This window comes from Furipterus horrens, unplaced genomic scaffold, assembly GCF_987537825.1.
Source record: "Furipterus horrens unplaced genomic scaffold, mFurHor1.1.pri manual_scaffold_10, whole genome shotgun sequence".
In the NCBI taxonomy this organism is placed as follows: Eukaryota; Metazoa; Chordata; class Mammalia; order Chiroptera; family Furipteridae; genus Furipterus; species Furipterus horrens.
In genome coordinates this window covers 100,742,703-100,766,554 of record NW_028327180.1, presented here as the reverse complement: position 1 = coordinate 100,766,554, position 23,852 = coordinate 100,742,703, and the positions used below count along the sequence as shown (strand labels likewise).

The 23,852-nt window shown below is 62.9% G+C and overlaps 1 protein-coding gene across 4 annotated transcripts in view; it reads right to left on the bottom strand.

Annotated features, from left to right (window-relative positions):
- Positions 1–23,852, bottom strand: part of TNRC18 (trinucleotide repeat containing 18) — a 71,508-nt gene that overhangs the window by 34,363 nt on the left and 13,293 nt on the right. For 2 of the 4 annotated variants that reach the window (XM_090288660.1, XM_090288662.1), the window contains exons 2-11: positions 18,277–18,432; positions 16,213–16,338; positions 14,068–15,780; positions 9,682–9,784; positions 9,208–9,413; positions 8,665–8,811; positions 8,009–8,199; positions 6,395–6,827; positions 4,332–5,324; positions 431–606 (exon numbers count right to left, since the gene is read on the bottom strand). In XM_090288660.1, the coding sequence (XP_090144786.1) occupies positions 431–606; positions 4,332–5,324; positions 6,395–6,827; positions 8,009–8,199; positions 8,665–8,811; positions 9,208–9,413; positions 9,682–9,784; positions 14,068–15,780; positions 16,213–16,338; positions 18,277–18,432 (4,244 nt within the window). Of the gene's footprint in view, positions 1–430; positions 607–4,331; positions 5,325–6,394; positions 6,828–8,008; positions 8,200–8,664; positions 8,812–9,207; positions 9,414–9,681; positions 9,785–14,067; positions 15,781–16,212; positions 16,339–18,276; positions 18,433–19,952; positions 20,136–23,852 lie in introns of those variants that run through there. The other 2 variants (XM_090288663.1, XM_090288661.1) reach the window with 2 other exon arrangements.

The window sequence follows — 23,852 nt, the reverse complement described above, 5'->3', positions numbered from 1 at the left end:
TGGCCTTGGGCAAGACACACACCCCTCATCCGCATGAAGGAACCAAGAGGCCAACTGTGCGTGTAACAGCTGCTCAAGCAGTGCCGGCCAGCACCGTAGGTGTCACAGGTGGAGGCTCAGAGAGGAGGCCACTGCCCACGGCCCACAGGAGTGAGGGGCACAGCCAGGTCTCCTCTTCCCAATCCACCACGCTGCTGCCCATGGGACGTACCCTTGACATATTATCCAACAGCTAAACTGAGACCCAGTAAAAAGGAATGACTTGCCCAGGGCTGCCCAGCCAGTCAGTGGTGGGAGCTGGATTCAGATCAAGCCCTTCTGACTCCAAAGCCCAGCTGTGCCCTGGGCCAGGTGGCACCTCTGGGGGGACCTGGCCCTGCCCCCACTGCACAGGCCGCAGGCAGGAACACAAGAGCCCAGAACAGCTCACCCGCTCCTCCTTCTTCTGCATCCAGCTGTACTTCTTGTTGGGGTTCAGCTCCCGCGGGAGCCGCAGGCTCTTGAGCGGATCCACGAAGGGGCTGTCCAGCACCTCCTTCAGCATGTGGCTGCTGGCAGCCAGCAGGCTCTCCAGCGAGGGCCGCACAGCCGCGCCCCGCTCCGCACCTGCAGACGGGAGGCAGGCAGTCACCAGGTGAGTCACCCGCCCTGCCGGTGCTCCCTGAGGACAGGACTGGCCTGTACTGCAGCCAGCCCCCTCCCTGGGCCCCCAACAGGGAGGAAAAAGAGGCCCAAATTGACATGTGTTTTAACTTAACGTTTTCTCTGTGATACAACGTATGGTCAATTTTTGTGACTGTTCCACGTGCCTCTTCCCTACCGGTGTGTACAGCTCCACAGAGCCAACATCGTAACTATGTGGCAAGACGGCTCCCCGGCCTCCGTGCCACGTCCACTTCAGGCGTGCGCCTTCCCTGCCCCCGGCGCTGTCCCTGGCTCCCTTGCAGCCCGGCCTCTACCCACCAGATGTCAGTAGTGCTCTCCACGAGCTGCCACACTGGCCCTGTCACTGCCGGTTGACAAGTCACTGGTTTCACCCTCTCTGTCCTGATGGAAACTGGGGAAGCCCCACGGTGAACCCATCAGCTCCCACGGGTGCCGTCGGAATCAAGTGCGTGGCCCACCCTGAGAGAACAGGGAGCCTGTGGGATACCCTTCAAGGCCCTGCGAAGATCCTAAGTTGTTGGGTGAGGCTGCTGTAGGACCAAGGCGGGGACCAAGGTGGGCTCTGTCACCGCCTTCACCCTCCCACACAGCAGTCTTGCAGGGGTTCTTGGGACTGACAGCCCATGGCAGCCTGGATGACTCCATGCCAGCTGCCACGGGTTGACTTGTGCCCCCTCCCCCAAAGCCACAGGTTGAAGTCTGAGCCCCAGCACCTTCGAATGTGACCGACCTTGGAGGTAAGTCTTGAATAATGTAACCAAGTAAAAGCGAAGTCATCACGGTGGCCCTAATGCAGTCTGACTACATCCTTATAAGCAATTAGGACACAGCCAGACAGGGACAACCGTGTGAGGACACGGGCGGAAGACAGCCATTTGCACGCCAAGGAGGGAGGCCTCAGAGAGCCAGCCATGCCTGCATCTGGATCTCAGACCTCCAGCCTCCAGGACAGGGAGACACCAGCCCTGTGGCTTTGCTAAGCTGGCGGTAGCCCGGGATCAGAAGCCAGATCTGCACCAGAACCCCATGGGCCCGGGGTCAGCCACAGAGGCTGAAGACCGGCAGGAGGGAGGAGCAGATGGCCAGCGTACCAGTCTAGGTGGCCACGTGGGGGAGGAGGGGCAAGCAGGAGGGCCGGTGGCTCCAGGAAGTGGCATGGGCTGTGGGGAAGCGGCACCTGCGTGCCCCCCAGGGCCATTCGCAGCCCAGCTCTGAAGGGGAACCAGAGGGGACTGGTGCTCAGTATTCCACCAGCAACTGCAGGGGAGAGTCACCAGGACCCTGCACCCCCGCCCGAGACACACGCCCACTCCCAGCACCACAGGGCATCTCAGAGGTCAGCGGCCCAACCAACAAAGCAACTGCTTACTCCCCAAAGCCGCCCACCACTTCCCCAGCTCAGAAACAGGCCCGGCCCCCAGGCCGTCCGCAGGGCCTGCGGGCCCCACCTCCACCTCCCCAGGACCCTCCCGCTCCTTTCCCTCCGCACACCCCACCAGGCCTGGATCGGGCCTAGATGGGACCACGTCCGCATCCAGGAGCCTCCCCGGGGTCTCTCCATCTCCACATCCCCCACAACCACCTCCTCAGGTCTGATACTATCGCTCCAGCTCCAAACCATCTCCCAACGACCCTCCCTTTCACTCAACGGGAAAGCCCCGGACGGGCCCCGCCCTGCCAACCTCCTCGCTACCACTCTCCCCTCCCACGTGGCTCCAGTCCGCGGCCTCCTTGCTCTTGTTCCCGTGTGCCAGTCCAGGCGCCGTCACCCCAGGGCCTTTGCACCTGCTGCTCCTTTGGCCCGAATGGTTTTCCCAGGACAGCCTTCCTCTGGTCCTGTGTCAAGAGGGGCTTCCCTGGCCATCCCCTCTAAGACCACCCTTCCCACCTCTGCCCTGTCCCCTTCCCAGTGTCTGCACCCACCACCTGTCACCACCGGGCCATGCTGAGGGCCTCAGGATGGCCTGTCCACTGCTGGGCCCCAGCAGCCAAGCAGTGCCAGGACCACAGGAGGCGCTTAGTAAGTCCTTGTCCAATGAGGGTGTGCAGGGCCCGGAACAGAAAACGGGGAGGGGTGGGGGGTGTGAAAAGGGACAAGGGTGGGCAGCAGCCCCCAAACTGGGGGACCCTTTCCCAGCGCCCCCTGGCCCTCTGCAGTACCCCCAGGAAAACCCACCACCAGTTGGTAGGATTGAGAGGGTTTTCATTGATCTCTGAAAAACTTTTATACCAAACCACGTGAATGAAAGAAGAGCCGCAATGAACTTCACAAAACAAGACAAACTCATGCCCACAGGGCCGGGACAGCCCTTGTCCCAGCTTCCTGGGGACACTGACCACACCAGAAAAACCTTGAAAATGTGGCCCTGTTGTGACCCAGCAATTCTACCCCTGGGAACAGGTCCCCAGGAAAACCAGAAGTATGGGGAAGAGTTCTCTTCCAGGGGAAACCGCATTATTTACAACAGCAAAGTGAAAAAAGCAAAGAGAAGGCAAAGAAAAAGTGTGACAATACAGGACTGGGTCATGGAATGCTGGGGCCTTCCAGGGACAGGAAACTGGGTAGTCCTTAAAAAATATATTTTAAAAGGGACAAATGTCTTAAATCAAAAAAACTAACAGTGCCTTAAGAACATCTGAAAAATGGGTAGTAAAGAACACACGAAGTGAAGAGGGCCGGTCACAACACTGTTTACAAAATGGTCTTAATTTTAGAACTGGGTGTAGGAACAGTTCTAGAGGAAACGCACCAACACCGGCAGCACTACTCACTCCCCCACAGCTGTCCCCAGGGCCCCTCCCTGCTGCGCTGCTGAGCGTGGAGTGGCAAGGCGGTGTGGGACCCACAGCACCTTCACACACTTCTTAGAGCACCCTGATTTTCTATGCTGAACACCAGGAATCTGGTGCCCAGCTCAGATTTCACTACCCCTTCTGCTGAGGGTGCCCCGCCCCTACACACTGGGTGTGACACCCCATCCAGGGTGTGCAGCATGATCCGTCTGGTCCACCCCACCTCCCGGGCTGCAGAGTTTGCTTCTGCAAAAAGTGTGAACCCCAGAGAACCAATGAGGATGAACTGTGGCCTCTCTGCTAGAGCTGCCAGGAAGCCCATGGGCCTGGGGTAAGCACTGGGGAATCCCCCGTAAGAACAGTGGGCTGGCCTTGAATGGGGCCACCAGAGAAGTGGAGCAAGAGGACAGAGAGGGATGGGGACGGAGAGGAAAGGAGCTCCTCGTGATGGGCTCAGCGCCTGGATCCAGCTGTATCTGAAACGAATACCTAACTGCTGCTGTACTTTGGTTCCTCTAGTCAAAATTTCCCATCTTTTTCTAAGCCAGTTAAAATGAGTTTCTGTCCCTCAAAACCCAAAGAATCCTGCTAGTACAGGATTAACCACTGAGAGAACAGGGAGCAGCTTCACGCCTAAGACGCCCGTAAACTGGGTGAACAACACAAACGTCCATAAGCTTCTCAACTGAGCACCTGAAGACAGCCCAGGTGTTACACGGACTTTACCAACGTTTTCATGAAGTGGGTGTGAATAAATGACATCCTCAGTGTTTGCACATTTTTAAATATTATTTTTTTAAAGTTTTTAAACCAAACTCACATGAACCCAGCAGCTGGCGTGGCCCCACCCCCGACCTCCCGGCGTGGCTCACCTCCCACCTCCTGGCTCCGCTTCTCCAGCTCCAGCCCGGCGATCTCGCTCAGCAGGGTGATGCCGTGCAGGAAGCTCTGCTCCAGGACTAGGCTCTGCGCAGCCTGCAGCGTCTCCAGGGCCTGGGCTCCGGCTCCCGGGGAGGGCAGAGTCCTGGCCTGGGGCAGCTCTGCAGCCGCCGCCAGGGCGTTCATGCCGGCCAGTGGGTCCTCCGGGCCTGGCGGGAACTGGTTGGAGCCCTCCTCCTCCAGGAAGCAGGCACTGCTGGGCACAGTTGTGGCCTCCTGGGCCTCCAGACTCAGGCACTGTCCCTCCCCGGCGGGCGTGTCACAGTTCCCCAACTCCAGGCTGGGCCGGGGCTCGCTGGCAGGCCCCTGGGCCAGGGCTTCCTCAGGCACCGCCTCTGCCACGGCCACAGGAACGTCCACGGGTACCTCCACGGGCTCCTCTTTAGCCTCCACCAGCGTCTCAGGGGTCAGTGGCCCCCTCAAGTCCGGGTCTGCTGTGCAGGGTACCATGTGGCCTGGCGAATCAACCGGCGCTTCGGCCCTCTCGGCAAAGTCCAGGCACCCGGAGGGCTCCATGTCCCCCTGCCCACCAGCGCCCAGCACCTGGACCTCCGGCAGGCCCCCTCCGCAGCCACCCGTGGGGCCTGGGGCCCCCATGGCTTCCTCGGGGTGCAGTGCCAGCGGCGACTCCAGGGGGGGCAGCTCCGCAGGGCCTTCGTCCACGTCCTCCACCTCTGCCTTCACCTCCCGCTCCACCAGCGGCTCCTCGTCTGGGTCCTCCCGCAGCGGCTCTGGGATTTTGGAGGGGGACAGGCGAATGGGCTTGTCTTCGGGCGAGAGCACCAGGCGCTCGGGCCCATCAGCCGGGAGCGGTACGTCAGGGGCCAGGCCGTCGGCATCGGCGGCTGCCGTGGGCTGCAGCAGGAACGGGTAGGGCCTCCCATAGTGTGGTGGCAGGGCTGGAAACGGGTACCTGGGCGGGACATCTGCCAAGGACACCGAGGGTCAGCGAGGCCCTCCTCCTGCCATGTCTGCCACCCACCCACCCACACACCAGCCAGGACAGACCCCCCAGCTCCCTCCCTCTCTGCTCTCTGGGATCTCATCCAGGCAGCATCCGAGGGACCCAGGGGACAAGAGGCCACCATCCTGTCCCCAAGGGTCTTCAGACTCAAAGGCAAAAATCACAGTTGGCATTTTCTCTAGCTCCTCCCCACCCAGCACCCAGCGCAAGGCTGGCCCAGAAGCAGATGCCTCATAAGACCCCAAACGGTCTCGCCCTGTCTGTGCGTCTCTGGCCTCCATTCCCAAAGAATCGCCTGCCCCACCCCATTAAAGCAGACTGGGGCACGAGGTTCAAGAACTAAATAGTATACAGTGCTGCTGCCCTACTTCCTCACTCTCAACGCCCACAGGACGGCGGGAACCCAAATCTCTGTGGTGCTCTGAGGCCCTGCCCAGAGCTGGGCAAGTGGCAGGTGCTTAACAAGAATGCGACGGGAGTGGGGGTGGGGGTGGGGGTGGTGCTGGCACGGAGACAGATGCAGAGCAGCGCCCAGGGCCAGGCATGTGCTCAGTGCAGGACATCAGCATGGCATTCAGTCTCCCCAGAGAGGGGCAGCCACTTGCCCAAGATCACACAGCATCCTCACTGCAGAATCTGAATTCATACTCAAGGGGTCCCATGTACAAGCCCACGTTCTTAGCCACCGGGGGGAGAACATCAGGCCCATGCAGGCCACCTACTGCACGTCCCCACCGTCACAGGACAGGGAAAGAGTGCGTGTGTGCCCGCAGCACACGGGGCCGGGGGCACTGCCCAGAACGGTGTCTTGGTCTCGCTCTGCTCAGTGCTCAGCACGAGCCCCTCCGAGGCCGATGCCACAGTCACGACCACTCCCTGACACTGTCCCTGGGGCCCGTGTGCTCACCGCAGCGCACACAGCTGCTGCTCAGCAGAGACAGTGACGGGAAGGACACAGGAAAGACTAAGGGACCAGATGGGGAGGGGTCCAACCATCAGTCCGTAGCCCCTGGGTCTCAGCCACACACCTACCTGAGAACAAGGCCTGGAAGGGACTGGGGGCTTCCTTCTCCAGCTCCAAGTCCTTCTTCTCCACGACGTTCTCAGGCGCCTCCTCCTTGCGGGTGATGCCACGAGTGGGCGGTGGGGAGGCGGGAGGTGGGCTGGAGGGGTGGGGGCTGGGTGTGGCAGGGTAGGAGTAGGTGGGCGGCGGCTTGGCCACGTCCTCCAGCTTCTGGATGACTTTGGCCTTCAGGGCAGGCACCGGGGAAGCACGGGGAGACGGCAGGGGGCTCATGGCCTTGCCGTAGGTGCCCGTGGGGCCAGGGGCCAGGCCAGGGGGCTTCCGAGGTAGTAGCCCAGGGCCCGTCGTGGCCAGGCTGGCCTTGCCCGCAGTCTCCAGGCTCCGCTTGCTGACCTTCTCCTCCATCTCTGCCCGGTGCTCCTGGGCCTTCAGCCGCTCCTGCTGGGGAGGGGGCCGGCAGGCGGGGTCAGCACGGCAGGACCCATCACCCTGTGCACAAGCGTCCCACAGCCCAGAGAACGACAAGCGGGGTCTGGGTGCAGGCTGCCCACCCCACCCCCAGCCTGAGGCAGACATTCTGTCACTGCACGCGTGTAACAAGCACAGTATTCCTTAGAGAACCCCGGCACACAGAGCTGGGGGAACCCCCAGTCAGGACCCTGGCCCTGCTGGGACCTCACAGTGGGGGTGGGAGGCAGGGCAGAGGCGAGGCTCCTGGAAATGAAGGAGCCACACTGCTCCCGGCACTTTTCCGGCGTTCGGATGGCTACCAGCATGGAGGGCTCACTACCTGATGAGTCCTCCCCGGCCTTTGATGACTTTTGAGGTACCAAGAGGGATCTGGCTCAAGGACAGCCAGTGCTTGGGGGGAGGGGTGTGTCCACACACTGGGAGAAAGGTTCCAGGCACCAGCCACTGCCCATCGTTCCCTCTCACTAAACCTCCCTTTGCCAGAGAAGGAAACCTAGAGCCCAGAGAGGGGAAGCCACTTGCCCAAGGGCACACAGCCAGGGAGCCACCTGCTGTATGTGCCACCTCTGCTGACTCATGGCTACTGCACAGGGAGGAGGGACAAGGCCGAGCAGAGGACAAGCGTCCAAGAACGCCTTCAAGGAGGCAGGAGGGCAGTGGGTGTTAAGGAGCCCACCACACGGGGGACTCCTCACAGCTCCTCTCTTACGGGATTAGGCAACATGGGTGTGAGAGGCCAGCCCCAGCCTTAGAGGGGAGCCCAGGGCCATTATTACGTGGGCAGCCGGGACAGGGTGGGCTCAGGACATAGCAGGAACCCGCTGGGATCTCTTCACTGTCCCATCCAAACTCCCCAGCTCACAAGATCACCTGTCGTGCCTCAGCTTCCCCTCTGCTCCCTGCACCCGAGCCCTGCCAAGCTCTGTCCACCTCTAGGCCTTGCTCACATTGTGCCCTCTGCCTGGAGGACTCCTTCAGGTCTGGGTAAATGTCACTTCCTCCAGAAGGCCCTCCCTGACCGCCAGCCTCTCTCATCTTTTATCCCCCAGGGTCCCTCTCTGTCTGGAGTTTCTGTTTCTTGTGCCCCACCATCAATACGGAGGAGACTCGACCGTGCCCACAGCCCCCCGTGACTGCTGCCCCCCACTCACCACCAGCTGGGCACTCCTCTGCAACTCCAGGGCCTGGGCAGCCTGCTGCTGCAGGTACAGGAGCTCCTGCTGCCGCAGAAAGTGCTGCTGGGAGAAGAGCTGCAGCTGCTGAGCGTGGTGCAGGGAGCTGCGGCCCGGCGGGTACAGGGCGGGCCACAGGGGCGGCACGGCGGCCCGCTCCATCAGCTCCGCTGTGGGGGACACAGGTAGTGAGGCTGTGCCCACCCGGCAGCCAGCGCCCCGCTGTGTAGACGGGAAAGCCGAGCCAGGGAGGGGATGTTCACACGGGGCCCTGGCCTGGGATGTCCCCGAGGCCTCACAGCAGGAGCGTGCCAGCATGGGGACTCCAACTCCTTTCCCCACTACACCCAGGAGCCTGCAAAGTAGGTTCCAAGGGACAGAGACACCGAGGGGAGGGGGGTGTCCACGCCCCACCATGGGGTCCTGCTTTGGTTCTCCACGTGGTTTCTGGGTAGGAGCAGCTCCTCACAAGGCCCCTGTGGATTTATCCCAGGTGGAAACCACGGGCAGACGTCAGAAGTCCTCTCTGAGCCCCAGGCTGCCTGTCATCTGTTCTGCCGGGTGGGTCCCCACTTCCCCCCAGCAAGAGGCTCGGGGCACACAGGACAGTCTCTCTGGGAAAGGCCACCACTTACCCAAATGAGGCAGGTGATCGCTGGGAATGACCACCAGCTGGCCTGACTGGGGGTCCCGGACAAACTGGTAGGCCGAAGGCAGGGAGCCCCCGAGGCCAGGTGGGAAGGCAGGCGCCATACCCTGGTGCAGAGAGGGGGGACCCAAGCCTAGGAGAGACCCAGGCCCAAGTCAGTCAGTGCTGGGGACCCCAGGCCGGGTCACTACCCTGCCCACTCCCCAGGGTCCCACCTCTAGGGGCCTCCATGCAGGAAGCCGAGGGGTGAGGGTCGACTGACGGCAGGGACGCCCACCACTGCCAGCCCCGGACATCACCCCAAACAGGCTCACCACACAGGAGCCCCCCCGAGGCCATGCCGCCATAACCGCCCTCCCGGATAAGGAGGGGGCTGAAGTGTGGGGAGCAGGGGAAGGCAGCAGCCGGCTCTGAGCACAGGCCTGCTCTCCTCTGCCTGTGGTCCCGCCCCTGCACCAGCCCCAGCAATAATCATGTGGGGCCTTCTGCACCCTCTACCACCACCAGGTAAGGCAGAAGTACCCCTCACCGTAGGGGTGTCCAGCGAGCCACATGGACGTGCTGCCCGAGCGGGGAAGCCAGGGGTGTGTGGCCAGGTGAGCCGCAGGGTCGGCAGACCAGCGACCTGAGCCTGCCAGCGCTGGGCCCCCGGTCACCATGAGGTTGGGGTTCAGGCCGTTGGCAGCACAGCCGTTGGGGTGCAGCCGGGCCAGATCTGCCAGCTCCTTACTTTCTCTGGAAAGAAGCAAAGGCATCAGCAATAGCCCACACAGCCCTGGGAACATCGCCCCAAGTGACCAGCGGACAACTGGGCCTCACTCAGGACGACACCGCGCCGGACTACAGAGCACGCACTCAGAATCTGGGAAGGAAGTCCAGGGCCTTCCCCAGGAGAGGGCTGTGGGCCCAGCGGGGTCCCCTGGCCCAGGTCCAGGGGCCGTGCCTGTCAAGGGCCACCCCCGTCATCCCCGCAGCAGAGCGGCCGGTGCCCCCAAGCCCGCACCTGAGCAGCTTCTCCTGGTCCCGGTCCAGCCGCGCCCCCAGCAGCCGCTCCTCCCGGTGCCGGGCCCGCTCGTCCCCGCAGTCCTCATCGGCCCGGCCGTGCCCTGCAAGGAGTGGGGAGGCAGTGAGCCCCAGTCCAGCGCCCCCCGAAGCCCCCCACGTCTGGGCGGCTCCTTCCCCCTGGACGGCCTGCTCTGGGCCAGGAAGTGTCCCTCCCCACTGCCCATCAGCCTCTCTGGGACCCGCTAAGGGAGCTGGCCCTCGCAGCCCATCAGAAAACCGACCACGTAATGCTGACGTGAGGCCGCACGGCGCTCACTGAGCCCACTCAGTACTGTCACGTCCGCCACGCACATTCCGGGTGCAGTGGGCAGTGCCAGGGGACGGGGTCAAGGCGGGGAGAAACCACGTCCTGGCCCGTCAGAAGCTCAGCTAGACCCAGGTCACAGGCAATCAGCTGCCACACTGAGGTCCCACAGTTCTGTCTGCTATAGACACACGGTCAATCTTGTAAAAACCAAAACAAAACAGTAAACCCAGAGAGCGCTCTCCATGTGAGGCGAGTGGAGAACATGTCCCTGCCCTGGTGCCAGCTGTACCCTCCACCGTTCAGCTTCACCTTCTGCACTCCCTGCCCCACCCCTAAAAGCAGGGAAGGTAGGTCCCCGCGTCCAGCCCGGCACCTGGGGGGGCGGGCAGGAGCCCGAGGGCCCCCACCATCCGTGCCTCCCTGCCTGCACCCTCTGCCAGCCCCAGCCCCGCCCCCTCGTCCTGGCTGTTCTCTACACCGTGAGCCAGAAACCAGTGTGACGCAGCAGCCGTGGGCAGGCCAGACACGGGAGGCGCGGTCACTGGTGGCAGAGGCCACGCAGCAAGGGGCTGAGACTTAATCTTAACAGAGAAACCCGTGGAGGCGGACCCACTTGTCTCAGAGTTGGTCTCCTGGGGCTGGTGCTCTCCCACCCACCCAGGGCTGCAGTGGGTGGCAGGCAGGCACTGGCCCAGGACCCAACCCACAGCGCACGCTCACCCACCCGCAGGGTCCTGCGAACCTTGGGTAGCCCTGGCCCCCAGGAGCCTGCTGTCTCGGGAGCTGCGCTCAGGGAGGAAGCAGCCAGAGCCCCCAGCACACAGACCTCACAGTTGTGCTTGTGACAAGTTCCCCGCTGGGGTCCACCAGCAGCCCGACCCTCAAGGGCAAGGATCCCATACGCCGTGCTGCCACCAGGCTTCTCCCCCTTTCTCCCTTCCTGCAGCCCCAAACCAGGAGCTCCCAGAGAAAAGAACCCCCATGAGAAGCTTCAGGAACGTGGGGACCCACTCGCCCCAGAACCAAGGGAAGAGCCAGGAGAGGGCACAGTGACAAGCCTGAGCACGCAAGGGGACAGGCAGACAGCCTAGCCCTGGGGAGAAGGCATGTCCCTAGAGGCAGCTGGCCACCTGGGAGGCTGGCCCAAATGCTCGGGAAGTTCTGGGAAGCTCCCAGCCCAGGACAATGGGGAAAAGCCAGCGAGTCAGGACGGGACTGAGGGCAGGCGAGGGAGACGTCTGTCACGTCTCTCCGACTTCCGGACTTGCCCTCATGGGACACAGAGGTGCATCCCTGGCCACAGTCAGCAAAGGCACCAAGCAGACATTCCATCTGGGCCAGAGTGAAGTCACCACACTGTCCCCAGCACGTGGCGGGCAGGTGAGGAAGCAAAGCGGACAGGCTCGTGGTGGGAGGGTAATGCCGCCCAGTGTGGGGCGCAAACCAGCCAGGGTGCCCCTGGCCTCAACGCCACTGTGGTTCCCGCGCCCCATCTGTGAGGCTGGGGGGATGTGACGCCAGGCTCTGCGTAGACAGAGCGTCCTGGTGGGGTAGCAACAGTGTTCTGACAGGGCTGCCCGTGCCCGCCTGGGGCTCACCGGTGAAGACCACATCTGCCCTGAGCCCACCGCAGGGTCCAAGAGCCCCTGAAGCCACACCAGACCCTGTGTGAGCACTCGGGGCCTTTCTCCAGAAGGATCTAGGGCGCCCAGGCACTGCAGAACCCTTAACATCCGAACACCTTGAATGTGAGCTGAGAAAAGGCAGGCCTGTTTATGAAGCACCTACTATGTGCCCATCAGCCCACCTGGCAGCCCTCACTACTGCCACTTGGTAAATGTGAAAACTGGGACGCAGGGGACTTAGGCCTCTTGCTCAAGGTCACGAGCCTGGATTTGAACTCCCTGACAGGCAGAGGGCTCAAGCCCCAAAGTAGGAGAAGGGAAGAGACCAGGAGACTTGGGATTGGTGGCCACCCACTGGGCTGGGCTACCCTAACTCCTCCCTCCCTCAAAGGTCCAGACTGGGGAGAAACCACCATGTGTTCGGAACATGTATTTTAAGGAGAGCAAGAATCCAGCCACCTACTTCTCAACTGTCAACAGCAACAAAAAAAGGCAGCGGCTAGCTTCAGCCTAATTCCTGAAGGTCTCATCCCACACCTGCTACGTTCTCCCTCTCTCCCCGACACTCCCGCGCACACGTGCGCACATCCTCACACACACACGCCCTCCTTTCTTCTCACACATCATACACACTCTCACACGGCCACACACCCATATCCCCACTGACACAGGAGTTCTGGAGACTGTGAGCCCCAAAGGGCCGCCACGCTGAAGCAGTCTCTAAGGGAAAGGACCTAAACAGATCTTCTGCCTCCTGAAGGGGTCCCCAGCCGCAAACCTGTGACCCTAGTGGGAGGGCGTGACCGTCACGGAGCCAAGGGCCACGCCCCCTCCTCCAATGCCAGACTGCGGCAGGGCCTGGGGTGAGGACGGCGTCCCTGGCTGGAGGAAGGAGGCTCCATGCAGAGCAGCAGGCTGCGTCGGGCCTGCTGCGCGCATTCCCTAGGACGGCTCACTCTGACCCCCCAGACCGGGGCCTATCCACAGTGCAGCCCCTGTGTGCGCCTACGGGTGGGGGCTGGTGTGCGGCCCAGGGAAGCTGCTGCCCCCCAGGGCTCCCGCGGGAGAACATAGCTGAGACCCCAGGTCCAGGAGGCAGCTAAGACAGCGCACAGCACTGGCCACTCACCAGGGACCGAGCATGAGCCCTGGGGTCAGCAGGGGAGGGCACAGGAGGGCCGGAGACCCAGGAGACCTGCACCCAGGATGCCTACGCAGCCTACAGAAGTCAAGTCTGCGAGGTACAGGGAAGGCTGTGTGGGCGCCATAAACGGGGGCCACGGACCTGGGCCACGCTGGAGCAATCCCAGGGTCCCAACTAAAATCAAATCCCCAAAATCCCAGGAAAGAATTCCAACAGCAAAATATGCAAGGGACCAAAGAAAACACAAGCATTCCACTTACCGGGTTCTAGAAAAATTTTCATCTTCACTAGGAGTTTGTAAAATATGCACGGCCTTGGCCAGGTAGCTCAGTGGGTTGGAGCATCGTCCCCATGCGCCAAGATTGAGGGCTTGACCCCCGGTCAGGACACATGCAAGAACCAACCAATGAAAGCAAAAACGAATGGAAGAACAAACTGATATTTCTCTCTCTCTCTCTCTCAAAACAATAAATAAAAAATACAGAAAAATAAAAAATAAATACTATTAATCTCTACCCGACTTTGCGACAGTTTTCTAACAACATTAAACACACTTGAGGTGTCTAAAACGAAGCAGACGGGCACTGTTAACAGGCATAGAGCTTCCTAAGAAATCACGAAGGTGCTGAGTTCCAGACCCACAGGAACGCAGAATCCAGATTTCCACCCACTCATTAATCAAAGCCCCACGGTGCGCCAGGCCCGTGCGAGGTACCGGGGACTCTGAACCCGTTAAGGCACAGTTACCTCCCTCACGGACTTAAGAGTGGAAGGCGATTCAAGATACCACGAAGATGCAACACACCCAAATAGTCAATGCAACGTGCAACACACAGAAAACTTCGGAGGAGGGAAAACGACGGTGCCCGCCGGGAAGGGCTGGCTGAGCAAGGGTGCGCCCCTGCTAGAGTGTTAAAGGCCCACAAAATACTGACGTGTAGCGCGCGCTGGCGAGGAGACACCCCGCACCGCAGCGCGCGAGAACCGGGCCCGAGTGCTTCCGCGCGCTAGGACTGGGGCAGGCAGAAGCAAATCACACAGGAAGACGGATCCTAGGAGAGACCTTAATGTCCAGGGTGTTGGAAAACCTAACGGTCCTCTTTCCTCTTCCTCTTTCTGCATTTTACACATTTTTCTACATGTATGATGGAAAAAGCAATGAACTTTTAAGGAGCAGCTGCAGTCACAAGGGGACAAAGGACAAACGGTACCAGGAGGCAGGAAGGGTAGGGGGTACGAGAAGGCTAGGAAAGCGAAGGTGGGAGGGGTGGGGGGGAGGAAAGGTGAGGGGCGGGGTCCAGGACCCACCTTTGACGGTACTCAGTGACAGGGGCCGTTCCTGATCTGCCAGCCCAGTCCCCAGCCGGCCGCTGCCACCACTGTCCTTCTGCCGGGCCACGGCCACAGCAATGCCCACAGGCGGGTGCCGCACCTCTGCCTCGCCCTGGGCACCGGAGCCCTCACGCCCAAAGGCCTTGGCGCTCTCGGGCCTCTCGGGGTCCCGCTTCAGCTGCCGGCCCCCTGCAGGGGCGGGGCCCCCCGGGTGTGCGAGGCGAGCCTGGGTACGCGGGGCACCCGTGGCGGTGGCGGCGGGCTCGGGTTTCATGGTGCCCAGGCCCCCGAAGGGGCTCTTCTTGCCGCAGCCGCCTGGGCGCACAGGCCCGGCCTCGCGCGTGAAGCTGCCACTGTACTTGATGAGACTCTGCATGGCGGAGCCCTCTCCGGGGCCGTGGGCGGCAGGGTGCAGGTCAGGGCTGGGCCGGGCGCAGGTGGCCGGGGCGCGGGGCAGCCCGCCCCCGGAGTCCAGGTAGGCCTTCTTGGAGGCCGTGGCCTCCTCCTCCGCGCGGCTGGCGTGGTGGTGCTGCGCCGCCAGCACGGCCATCTGCGTGGTGGCAAAGTTGCCCAGTTCGAAAGGCTTCCACTTGTGCTCAGGACCTGCGGGTGGTGGTGGCCGTGCGGGCTCCAGGCCGAAGAGCTTGGCGGCCTGCTGGGAGGCGGCGGCAGGTCCGCGGGCGTTGCGCTCGCAGGAACGCGGCTCCGCCTCGGGCTTGAGCAGCTCCTTGGCGGGGAGGTAGGCCCGGGGGTCCGGGGAGGCGCGCGCAGCCCGTGTCGGTGGGGCCTCGGCGGGCGGTGGGCGCTTGAGTGATCGGATCACGGAGCTCTTCTCACGGAGCCCCTCGTGCCGGTCCAGGGGCGGCCGCGGGGACCCTGGCGGCGCCTGCAGGACACCGGGCCGGGCCACCTCACGCTCCCGGGCTCGGGCGTCGCGCGCCTGCGAGGCGATCTGGATGGGTCCCGGGCGCTCGTCGAAGGCCTCCACGGAAGGCACGAAGGTGGGCGCCACCACGCGGTGCTCGCGGCCCGGCTCTCGCGCGGCCGCTGTGGGGAAGATGGTGTAGACGCCAGAGGGGCCCGGCTGCGAAGCGAAGGTGCCGGCGGAGGCAGCGGGGGGCACAGATGGGCCCTTGCCTGGCGGCAAAGGTGGCAGCGGGGAGGGGCAGGGGCAAGGCCCAGGCAGCAGGGCCTCTGCACGCCGCAGCCGCGTGCTCTCGTCCTGACGCGTCGCGTCCTTGGCGCCGCGGGCCGCCTCTGCCATCAGTGCAGGGAGCCCCGAGTCCCCCGCCCCGTTGCAGAGGCTGTGGGCTGATGGTGGCAGCGGGTTCTTGCCCTTGGACTCAGCGATGGCCACGCCTGGTACCCGAGGTGGCCCTGGCTCGGCCAGGAAGGGCGACAGGCGCTCTGTGAGGCGTGGGTGCCCACGGTCCTGGCGGCCCTCGGCCCGCGCCTCCTGGGTCAGGTCCACCACGCCACGCGGCCCGGCGGCCTCCTCCCGGGTCCGGGGGTCCTTCTTGCTGAACAGCGGGGGAGGCTCCCCGCCGCGGCCCGCCCGCTCCTTGGCTGAACCTTCCCGAGAGGTGCCTTTGGCGGGGGCACCGGAGGAGTGGCCTCCCAGAGTCCTGGAGGAGGGTGCCTGAGAGTGCAGGGCGCCCGGAGCCCCCGGGGCGGGCAGGTAGAAGCCGTCTGTGGAGAAGTGAAAGCCCAGCGGTGAGCAGGGGCCCCTCTGCCCGGCCAGAACTCAGGCAGGCCCTTGGAGGGTGCCACAGGGAGCCGCGCCTCCCCAGGATAAGAAGGCCCCCTCAGAGGGCAGGCTCGGAAATGGACAGAAACTCGTTTAAATCTCACTGGGCCACCAGCTCGCGTTCCTTGGCCTCAGTTTTCCCGTCTGTGAAAGGGGGAAAGCCAGGGCTGTGTTAAGTGCAGCCCACGGGGCCTAAGAAGGTAGCTGAGCAGAGCACAGCTCTACAGAAAGCTCCAGAAAGCTGGGGGGCTCTAGGGGCTCTTAGGGAGAGGTGCTGCCTGGAATGCTGACTGGGCAGTGGTGAGGGTCCCAGAGAAACCCTCCGAAGGTCCTCCCACCCCACAACCCCCATCTCCCCGCTCCTGCCTCCTCACCTTTCTGGGTGTCAAAAATGCTGGGCTGACCCAGCTGGCCGAGGAGGGGGCTCCCGCTGCTGGGGGGCTCCAGGTGGTTCAGGTGGAGGTAGGACGGGTACAGCCCGCTGGGCAGGTGGGAGAAGCCTGGAAAAGAGAAGAAAGGCCGGGCTGGACCTCCTCGCACCTCCCCGGTGGGCCCTCCTGGCCGCCTTTCCTGGGCAATAAACTATTTTGGCTGGCAGCCCTCACAGCACAAGGAGCCTGAGGTTTAACCCCAGCCCCCCACCCAGGGGTAAGGCTTGCCCCCTCCCAATCCAGGGGCTCAGGCTTCCCTCCCTCCAGGGTCCGGCAGCCCTGGGGCTCTTAAATCCCCCAGGAAGAGAATCAGAATGGTTCCAATTAGGAGAGAGGATGGGGGCCCCAGCGTCAACCACTCAGCTTTTGTTATTCCCCTTTAAACCTCAAAAGACAAAAAGAAAGCAATCCTCTTTAAGAGCCCCATTTGACAAGTGAGAAAACTGAGGCTGGGAGAGGGCCACTCGCCCAAGGTCACACAGCAGGAGCCTGGTTTTCAACCAAGGTCACCAAGACTCCTAATCTCAACCCACCACAGACCTGGTGCAATTGGTTCATTGGTCCCTCCCCTGCTGTGCAACCCTGAGCAGGTCACTAGCCGTCTCTGAACCTCAACTCGCCCAACAGCTCTGGCTGCCAGGAAGGAATCCCTCCTGCCGAGGGTCCTCCCAGCCTCCTGCCAGGCCCTACCAGTGCCGCCCAGCATCGGGCCTTGCGGGACAGAGGAGACAGGAAAGAGCCACTAAGGGAGTAACAGGATGCCTGGGAAGACACGCAGGGAACGGAGGCTCAGGAGCCGCCCGGCAGGGCCCAGATGGCCAGGCAGACGGCACAGGGCCGACGGCGGGTCCAGACCCTCGGCCTCGGCTCTGTGTCCTCCAGGCCCACGGGCCCACTGGACATCCCTGGGGGCTTGGGTCCCCTGTACCGGGGGTGCAGGACTGTCCCTGGCCACACTGGGCCCATGGCTTCTCCCTCGTCACCACATGGTGATGACGCTAACAATCACTAAGCAATCTAGACCACGCGACAGGCGTCATCTCGTGTAGCCCCTGAAAGAGTGCACCTGTGCAGGTATCAGGGGCCCCCGCTTGCTCCTCTGTGAAATGGCCACAATGTCCTCCTCTCCTGGCTCGTTCGGGGGATAAAGCGAGCTCAGGTCCGCGGGCCTGGTATGCAGGAAGCGCCCTCCGTTTGCTATCGCTACTGTCACTGGTGCTTGTCGGCAAAGTCACGTGAGCGTCAGGGAGGGCAGAGGGCTCAGGGCCCACAGGCACCAGCCTCACGCCTTGGGGTCCTCCCCGGGGGGGCTCAGGTGGGCTCAGGTGGGACCCCCGCCCAGAAGGACTGTCTACCATTCCAGGCTCCGGGTCAGGACCCGCCCCTTGTGCAGGGCACGTGCAATGGGGACGAGGGCAGGAGCACTCGGGGAGACTGGGCTCGCCTGCGGTGGGGGCTCCCAGCACCAGGAGCGCCACACAACACCCAGGAGGCAGGAGGGGGGAGCCAGCACCCAACATCTGAAACGCACCAGAGCCAGAGGCGGGGGAGGAGTGCAACGTCCCCCGGAGGGGACAGGGAGGCTCCGGGAGATGCGGGACCTCCATGCCCAGGGCCTCACTGCAGAGCTGCAGCAGGAGAGCCGGGGGCCCGGCCCCGCTGCTCATGCAAAGTATCAGCGAGCGGCCTGCGCCAGGCAGACGGGCCAGCAGGACAAACCCGGCCCTGCCCTCAGAGCTCACTCCGGTGGCCAAACAGCTATTTCACAAATAAACACACCGATAAATCTGCCTCCACAGCTGAGGCGTGATGGGGGAGGGGGAGCTGAGCCCCGAAGGATGAGCAGCAGGAGACAGCAAGTGAGGTGGGTGAGGGGCTGCACGCAAGGGCACAGCCCGCACTAAGTCCGTGGACAGTGACCGGAGGTGCAGGGGAGTGGGCAGATGTGGGGAGCGCAGAGACAGCAGCCCAGCAGCCCCCACCGCGCCCGCCGGGCACACCCCTTACCTTCATGGGCGTGGGCAGCCCACAGCTGCACCATGGGCAGGTTGCTGGGGGCGGGGGGGCGGAAGGAGAGGTCCGAGGGCAGGGGCGCCGGGCTCCCATGGGACGAGGCCGAGGGCCCCATCCCGCTGGTCACAAAGCTGCCCAGGAAGGCCTCGCCTGCAGAGAGAAGGGGGGACCGTCAGGCAACCACCAGGCCACAGCCACCTGGCCCACTGCCCGGGGATGCCCGTCTCTCCCTGTCACCCTGCACCGTGAGGAGACGCCGACTGCCCCACCCCTGCCTCCTGGCCTCAGGACAACGCAAGCGGACTCGGCAAGGAAGCCAACACAGCAGACCCTCGCCCCAAGGACAGCGCCCGTCCCCAGCCCCAAGGGGGTACAGTTCTCCCCATCTACAGGTGACAGCTGAGTTCCAGTGGGGGGCAGGGACCTCCCAGGGCCATGGAGCGAGGAGGTGGAGCAGGGTGCATGGCCTGAACCCCTGCTTCTGTTCTGGGCACAAATCAGAGAATGACCTCCTCAAGGACCCCACAGTAGCCCTGGACAGACCCAGGACCCCCCCCCTCGAGTCCTTAGCCGGCCCCATGCACCCATTTAACGGATGAGCAAGCTGAAGCCCAGGGACGGGAGTGCCTGACCCCACAGCCAGAGAGCGGAGACTGAGTGCAGAACCGCAGCGGGTCCCACAATTGCGGTGACCTAGTGAAGGAACCGGCGACACAGCGAAGTCTCGTCCAGGGGGCTGGCCCTCCAGAAGGGAACCCCGCCACCAGGGTCCCTCCAATGGGGGGTGCAGTGGCTGCTGCTTGGAAGGACAGCAGGCTGGCACCTGGCTGGGAACCACACCCACCGCTCTACACCCCAGTGGGCCAGGCTCACACCCAAGGAGATGCCTCTTCATTCCCGGTACCCAGGGCGCTGCACCCCAACCTCCAGGGGAGACCCCAGCAGGCCTCCTGGCGGCAGGCCAGCGGGAGGCAGCGAGACGGGCCAGGGGCTTCCCTCACCTGGCCTCTGGTCGCTCACCGGCGAGAGGGGCACGATGCCTCCCTTGAGAATTGTAATGAAGGAGGCAGGCATTTAATAATAATAATAACAATAATAAATGCTGGAAGTACCCGTTGACTGGAAGCAGCAGGCGGGTGTGCTCAGTCCTCCAAACACCCTCGGGAGGAGAGGCAGAGCGGGCATGAGTGCCACCAGGCGCCCAGCAGGGGCCAGCTCTGGCCACCCAGCTGGGGGCTTCCTGTGTGCACCCCCTCGGGTAACCTCTCCAAGTCACTGAGAGGCGGGCACTGTTTGGGACAGCCCAGAAGTGAAGTGCCCACAGGGGATACACACGGGACATGTGACTGGTGCCCAGGCGGCTCCGGCCTGGCACTCAGTGGCTCACAGAGCCCCACCCAGCCTGTGGGTCCCCAGCAGCCCCGAGGACAGGGCCTGCGTGCAACAGATGCTCACGCACCCCCTCCGAGGGGCACAGGATCCCAAAATGTCCCTCCAAGCCCTTTGGGGTTCTCATAGGAAAACTGAGGCTGCGAGGGGCATGGCCTCCACCTTGGCCCCCCCAGAATGGGGGCGGCAGCGGGCTGAGTAACGGGAGGACCCAGGCACTGGCCCCACCACCCCGTGTCCGGGGCCCCAGATCGCAGCCCAGCCCTGGGCAGGCCCCTCACCAGACTCCCACGCCGAGGCCTGGGCACCCAGGGCCATGGGGGCCGCTCAGTCCACCCATGCAGTCCGAGCCGGGGCGGCAGGGCCTCTGGGCCCGGCCAAGCCCCAGGCTTCCTCCTTGGCAAGCAGGCAGGCAGGCGGGTAGAAGGCTCCGGAAGCCAGCAGCCAGAGGTTTGCGAAGGGCTTACATCAGCCGCCAGCTCTTCCTGCCTCGGGCCACGCGGAAGCCCGGTGGCCGGGCCTGCCCCTGCCCAGGCTTGTGAAAGCTGCGCCGCAGCCGCCCAGGCCCGGATGCTACCAACGGCTGGAGCCCGCCACAGGGGCTCGGCGGTGCCCACCCCCCACCCCTGGACAGCAAGCCCGACAGAAGCATCTATTTGCACAGTTGCCCTGCCCCCACCGCTCCCCCACTGATCCTCCTCAGGCTGCTGGGTGATGGGTCTCAGATACAAAGGAGATAAACCTGGGGTTGCTGGAAGCCCGGGTGCCTCCCCGCCCACCTGTCCCTTGGGCACCAGCCCCAGACCACCTGCTAGGCCCCTCCTCCCTCCCTCCACCTCGGGGCCTTCCCTGTGCGTCCTGGGCCATGGGGCCCCAGCCCCCCCCTGCCCCCCCCTAGGACCACTTAGAAGTGTAGATCTGTCTCCCCAGCCAGCCAGCCAGCCGCCCCCCTGCAGGTGGGGACTGGAACCCTCACTCCTGGCTACGTCCTGGCACACAGCTGGTGTCCACTTGTGGGCTGGGCACATGAGTCCCATTTCTAATTTTGCAGGACAAGAGCAGATAAACAGCACGGGGAGAGGAGGGAAGCCCAGTACCTGACCCCCACGGACACCACGTGCCAGCCCCCCCGGGTCTCCTGACTGGGGTGCAGCATTGGCAGCTGGCCCCACCCCATGTCACCAGCGTGTCCAGGCGGCTTTCTGAGCCCCACCAGCGTGCCTGGCACTCTCCTCACCCTCCAGGTGCACCCACCCGCCCTGGGGACCCAGCACTGACCACCTGGGTTCACCAAAAAGGGTGTGGACCTCCAGGCTCCAGGGAGAGTGACAACCAAATCCTGCAGCACAGCCTGGGGTGGGAGGGGTCTTCCTGCTCCGGCCACTGGCTGAGCTCAAGGCCCGGCCCCGCCCTGGGTCCCAGGCCTCCCTTCGTGACTACAGGCCTCTGTGCCACCGGAGGCACCTTGGCAGCGAAGGCCAGTGACCGCGGAGACTATGGCACAAGCAGTCATCCGTATGGATTACCATCGCTCATAGCCGTGACGGCCGGCGCTGACCCAGCCCACAGGGGCCCCAGCGCCGCCACGCGGGATTACCCTTCGCCTCCTCACACTGTCCCTCAGCCCTTCGTGGGGCGCAGAAGGCCGCAGGCAACCCCAAGTCACAGGGGCCAGGGACAGGCCCAGCGTCCTGCCACCCGGCCCCACACCCCTCCTGAGAAGAGTCACACGCGCGCCAACCGGAAACCCTGGGAGAGCCTCCCTGCTGTCCTGCCTGCCACCCTGCACAGCCCAGGGACCCGTCAAACAGATGACACCGACCAGCCCCGTAACCAGCGGCGCCCGACACCTGCTGTCCATGTGCCCTGGACACTGCAGGAGCCGCTGCCCCCTTGCGGCGCCTGACCACTTCAAACGTGGCTCATGAGTCTGGGGAACCACATCTCAGATTTTCATTAATTTAGACTTAATGTAGCCGCACTCTGGGCTGAAGGCTCCCCCCTGCTGGAAACAGGCGGGGGGCACTGCCAGGAGGGATTCGACCGAGGAGAGGCGGGTGACACAGTCACAGAGCCTGGGGCCAACACCCACTGGCTCCATGACTCTGGGCAAGTTCCTTAACACACCCCCGGCTGCGAGCAATGATGACAGTGACGTCAGCGCCCCCAGCGGCTGCGTCCACATTTTTAAAACGCTTTCATGAAGGGCCGGGCAAGCTCGGCTGTCATTAGTCCTGTTCTTCTCACTAGTTCTGTCATTAGTTACAAAACCTGGGGCTCGGAGAAGCGGAGCCACAGCTCAAGGTCAGGGTCCAAAAGCTGGACCACTTCCTCCGCCTGATTCCTGCCTTAAAATAAAAGGTTAGCTTGGACACCAGGGAGAGCTGGTGGGTGCCCAATGGGAATGCCCTCACTACCACTGAAAGGCACATTTTCAAATGGTGCCCTGCATGTTATGTGAGTTTCACCTGCGTGAGGGACAAAGCAGCCAGTGACTCTCACACCAGAATGAGATAATTAACAGACACATCATGGAAAAGGGGCGAGGACATGACATTCCACAGCTCCTCACTCATATCTCTGGGATCAAAAGGAGGAAGATTGTCCTCACCGAACAGAGAAATGCGAAGATGTAGCTACCTTTGCAAATAAGTTGGAGATAGACCTATAACTATGTTACCCTTAGTTAGTCACGCCCTGAGTGAAGCAGTTAACTGCGTTAGATTGTGAACCTGGGCAGGAGCCGCGCGGTGCCCCCTGCCGGCCGGTCCCCGCAGAAGGAGAGCTGAGGCCCCCGCGCTGGCCAGTGGAATCTTGCCTCTGCAATGACAGAGCTGCTGGGGACCTTTCTGGAAGCCGACTCTATCGCAGGCACCCAGGTCCACTCTGGTGGGAGCGGGCGGGCACTTGATGACCTCATGGTGGGTCCAAAGGTCTGGTAAACAGACCGCGGCCCGGGGGCCGGGCTGGTATAGGGAACGGCCTGGACACCATTCCTCCCTCCAGATGGGGCAAACGATCGGTCTACACCCCACTCCCTTCTCTGTCCGCTCAGGTGACACTGGGCCCCGCCCCTGCCCCCCCTCCCGGGAGGACATTTCCTCCCAGCGCTTATCACTGTTTGTCACACCACACACACAGTGGTTCCTTCTTCATTGTGCTTCAGGTTTATTGTCCCCCTCCGCCCACTGGGACAGGAGTCGGCAAACTGGGAACTGAAAGGGACAGGTCCCCGCAGGCCTGCTGTGCCTGCCGCAGCGCACGCAGCCAGACAACACGTGCGGGACGGGCCTCCGTTCCAATAAAACTTTATTTACAAAAATGGGGGGGCGGCCAGTGTGGGTCCTGGTTTGCACACACCTGCGTGATTACAGTGTGGGTTTCCTCCACCCCAGCACCCCGACAATACACACGGCAGGTGCTCAGTTAATATTCACGGCGGGGGAGGGGCGAGGTCAGGATCAGCTGGGCTGAGGAGGGCCCTTTCCCGGGGCCCCGCCTCCCAGCCAGCGCGGGGCCGGCTCCGTGGCGAAGTCAGTAATACCGTAATGGGTCACGTCGGACGGGTACTACACTCACTGCCGTGGGCATTCCCTGAGTTACGCGACGTCCAGTCACTGTGCTGTACACCTCAAACTAGTACGATGCTGTATGTGAACGTGTTTTAATTATTTTTTTAAAAAGGCTTCAAGCCTTCGCTTCAAGGTCTCCCCACCCCCCTGGGTTCTGGGAGGGCAGATTCTTGTCCCTTTGACAGATGAGAAAACTGAGGCCCTGATTCCAAAATGTCCACGTTCTCCCTCGGCCACACCGCCCAGACACTAGACCCTGTTTCCATATCTTCACTCGCAGAGAGCCCTCCCTAACCAAACACGCGACAAAGAGAACAAATATATTCCCCTTTCTCTTTCAAAACATTTGGAGACCACTTCTGCTCTGATGTCTCAAAGGCTACCAGAGAATCTGGTCAGCAGGAGCCAAGCAGGGTCCCCACCCAGAACAGAGCTCCTTGGAGCCCAGGGCTGTGACACACGCACCTCGGTGACAGCACCTGGAAACCGCTGAGGACCCTCTGGATCCCGTGCGAGGTGGCGATTTCTGCGCTGAGCCAGAGAACCGCGCAAGCCCCTGAGCTACAAAGAATCTTATCACTGAGCAGACTCCAACCAAGGAGGACAACG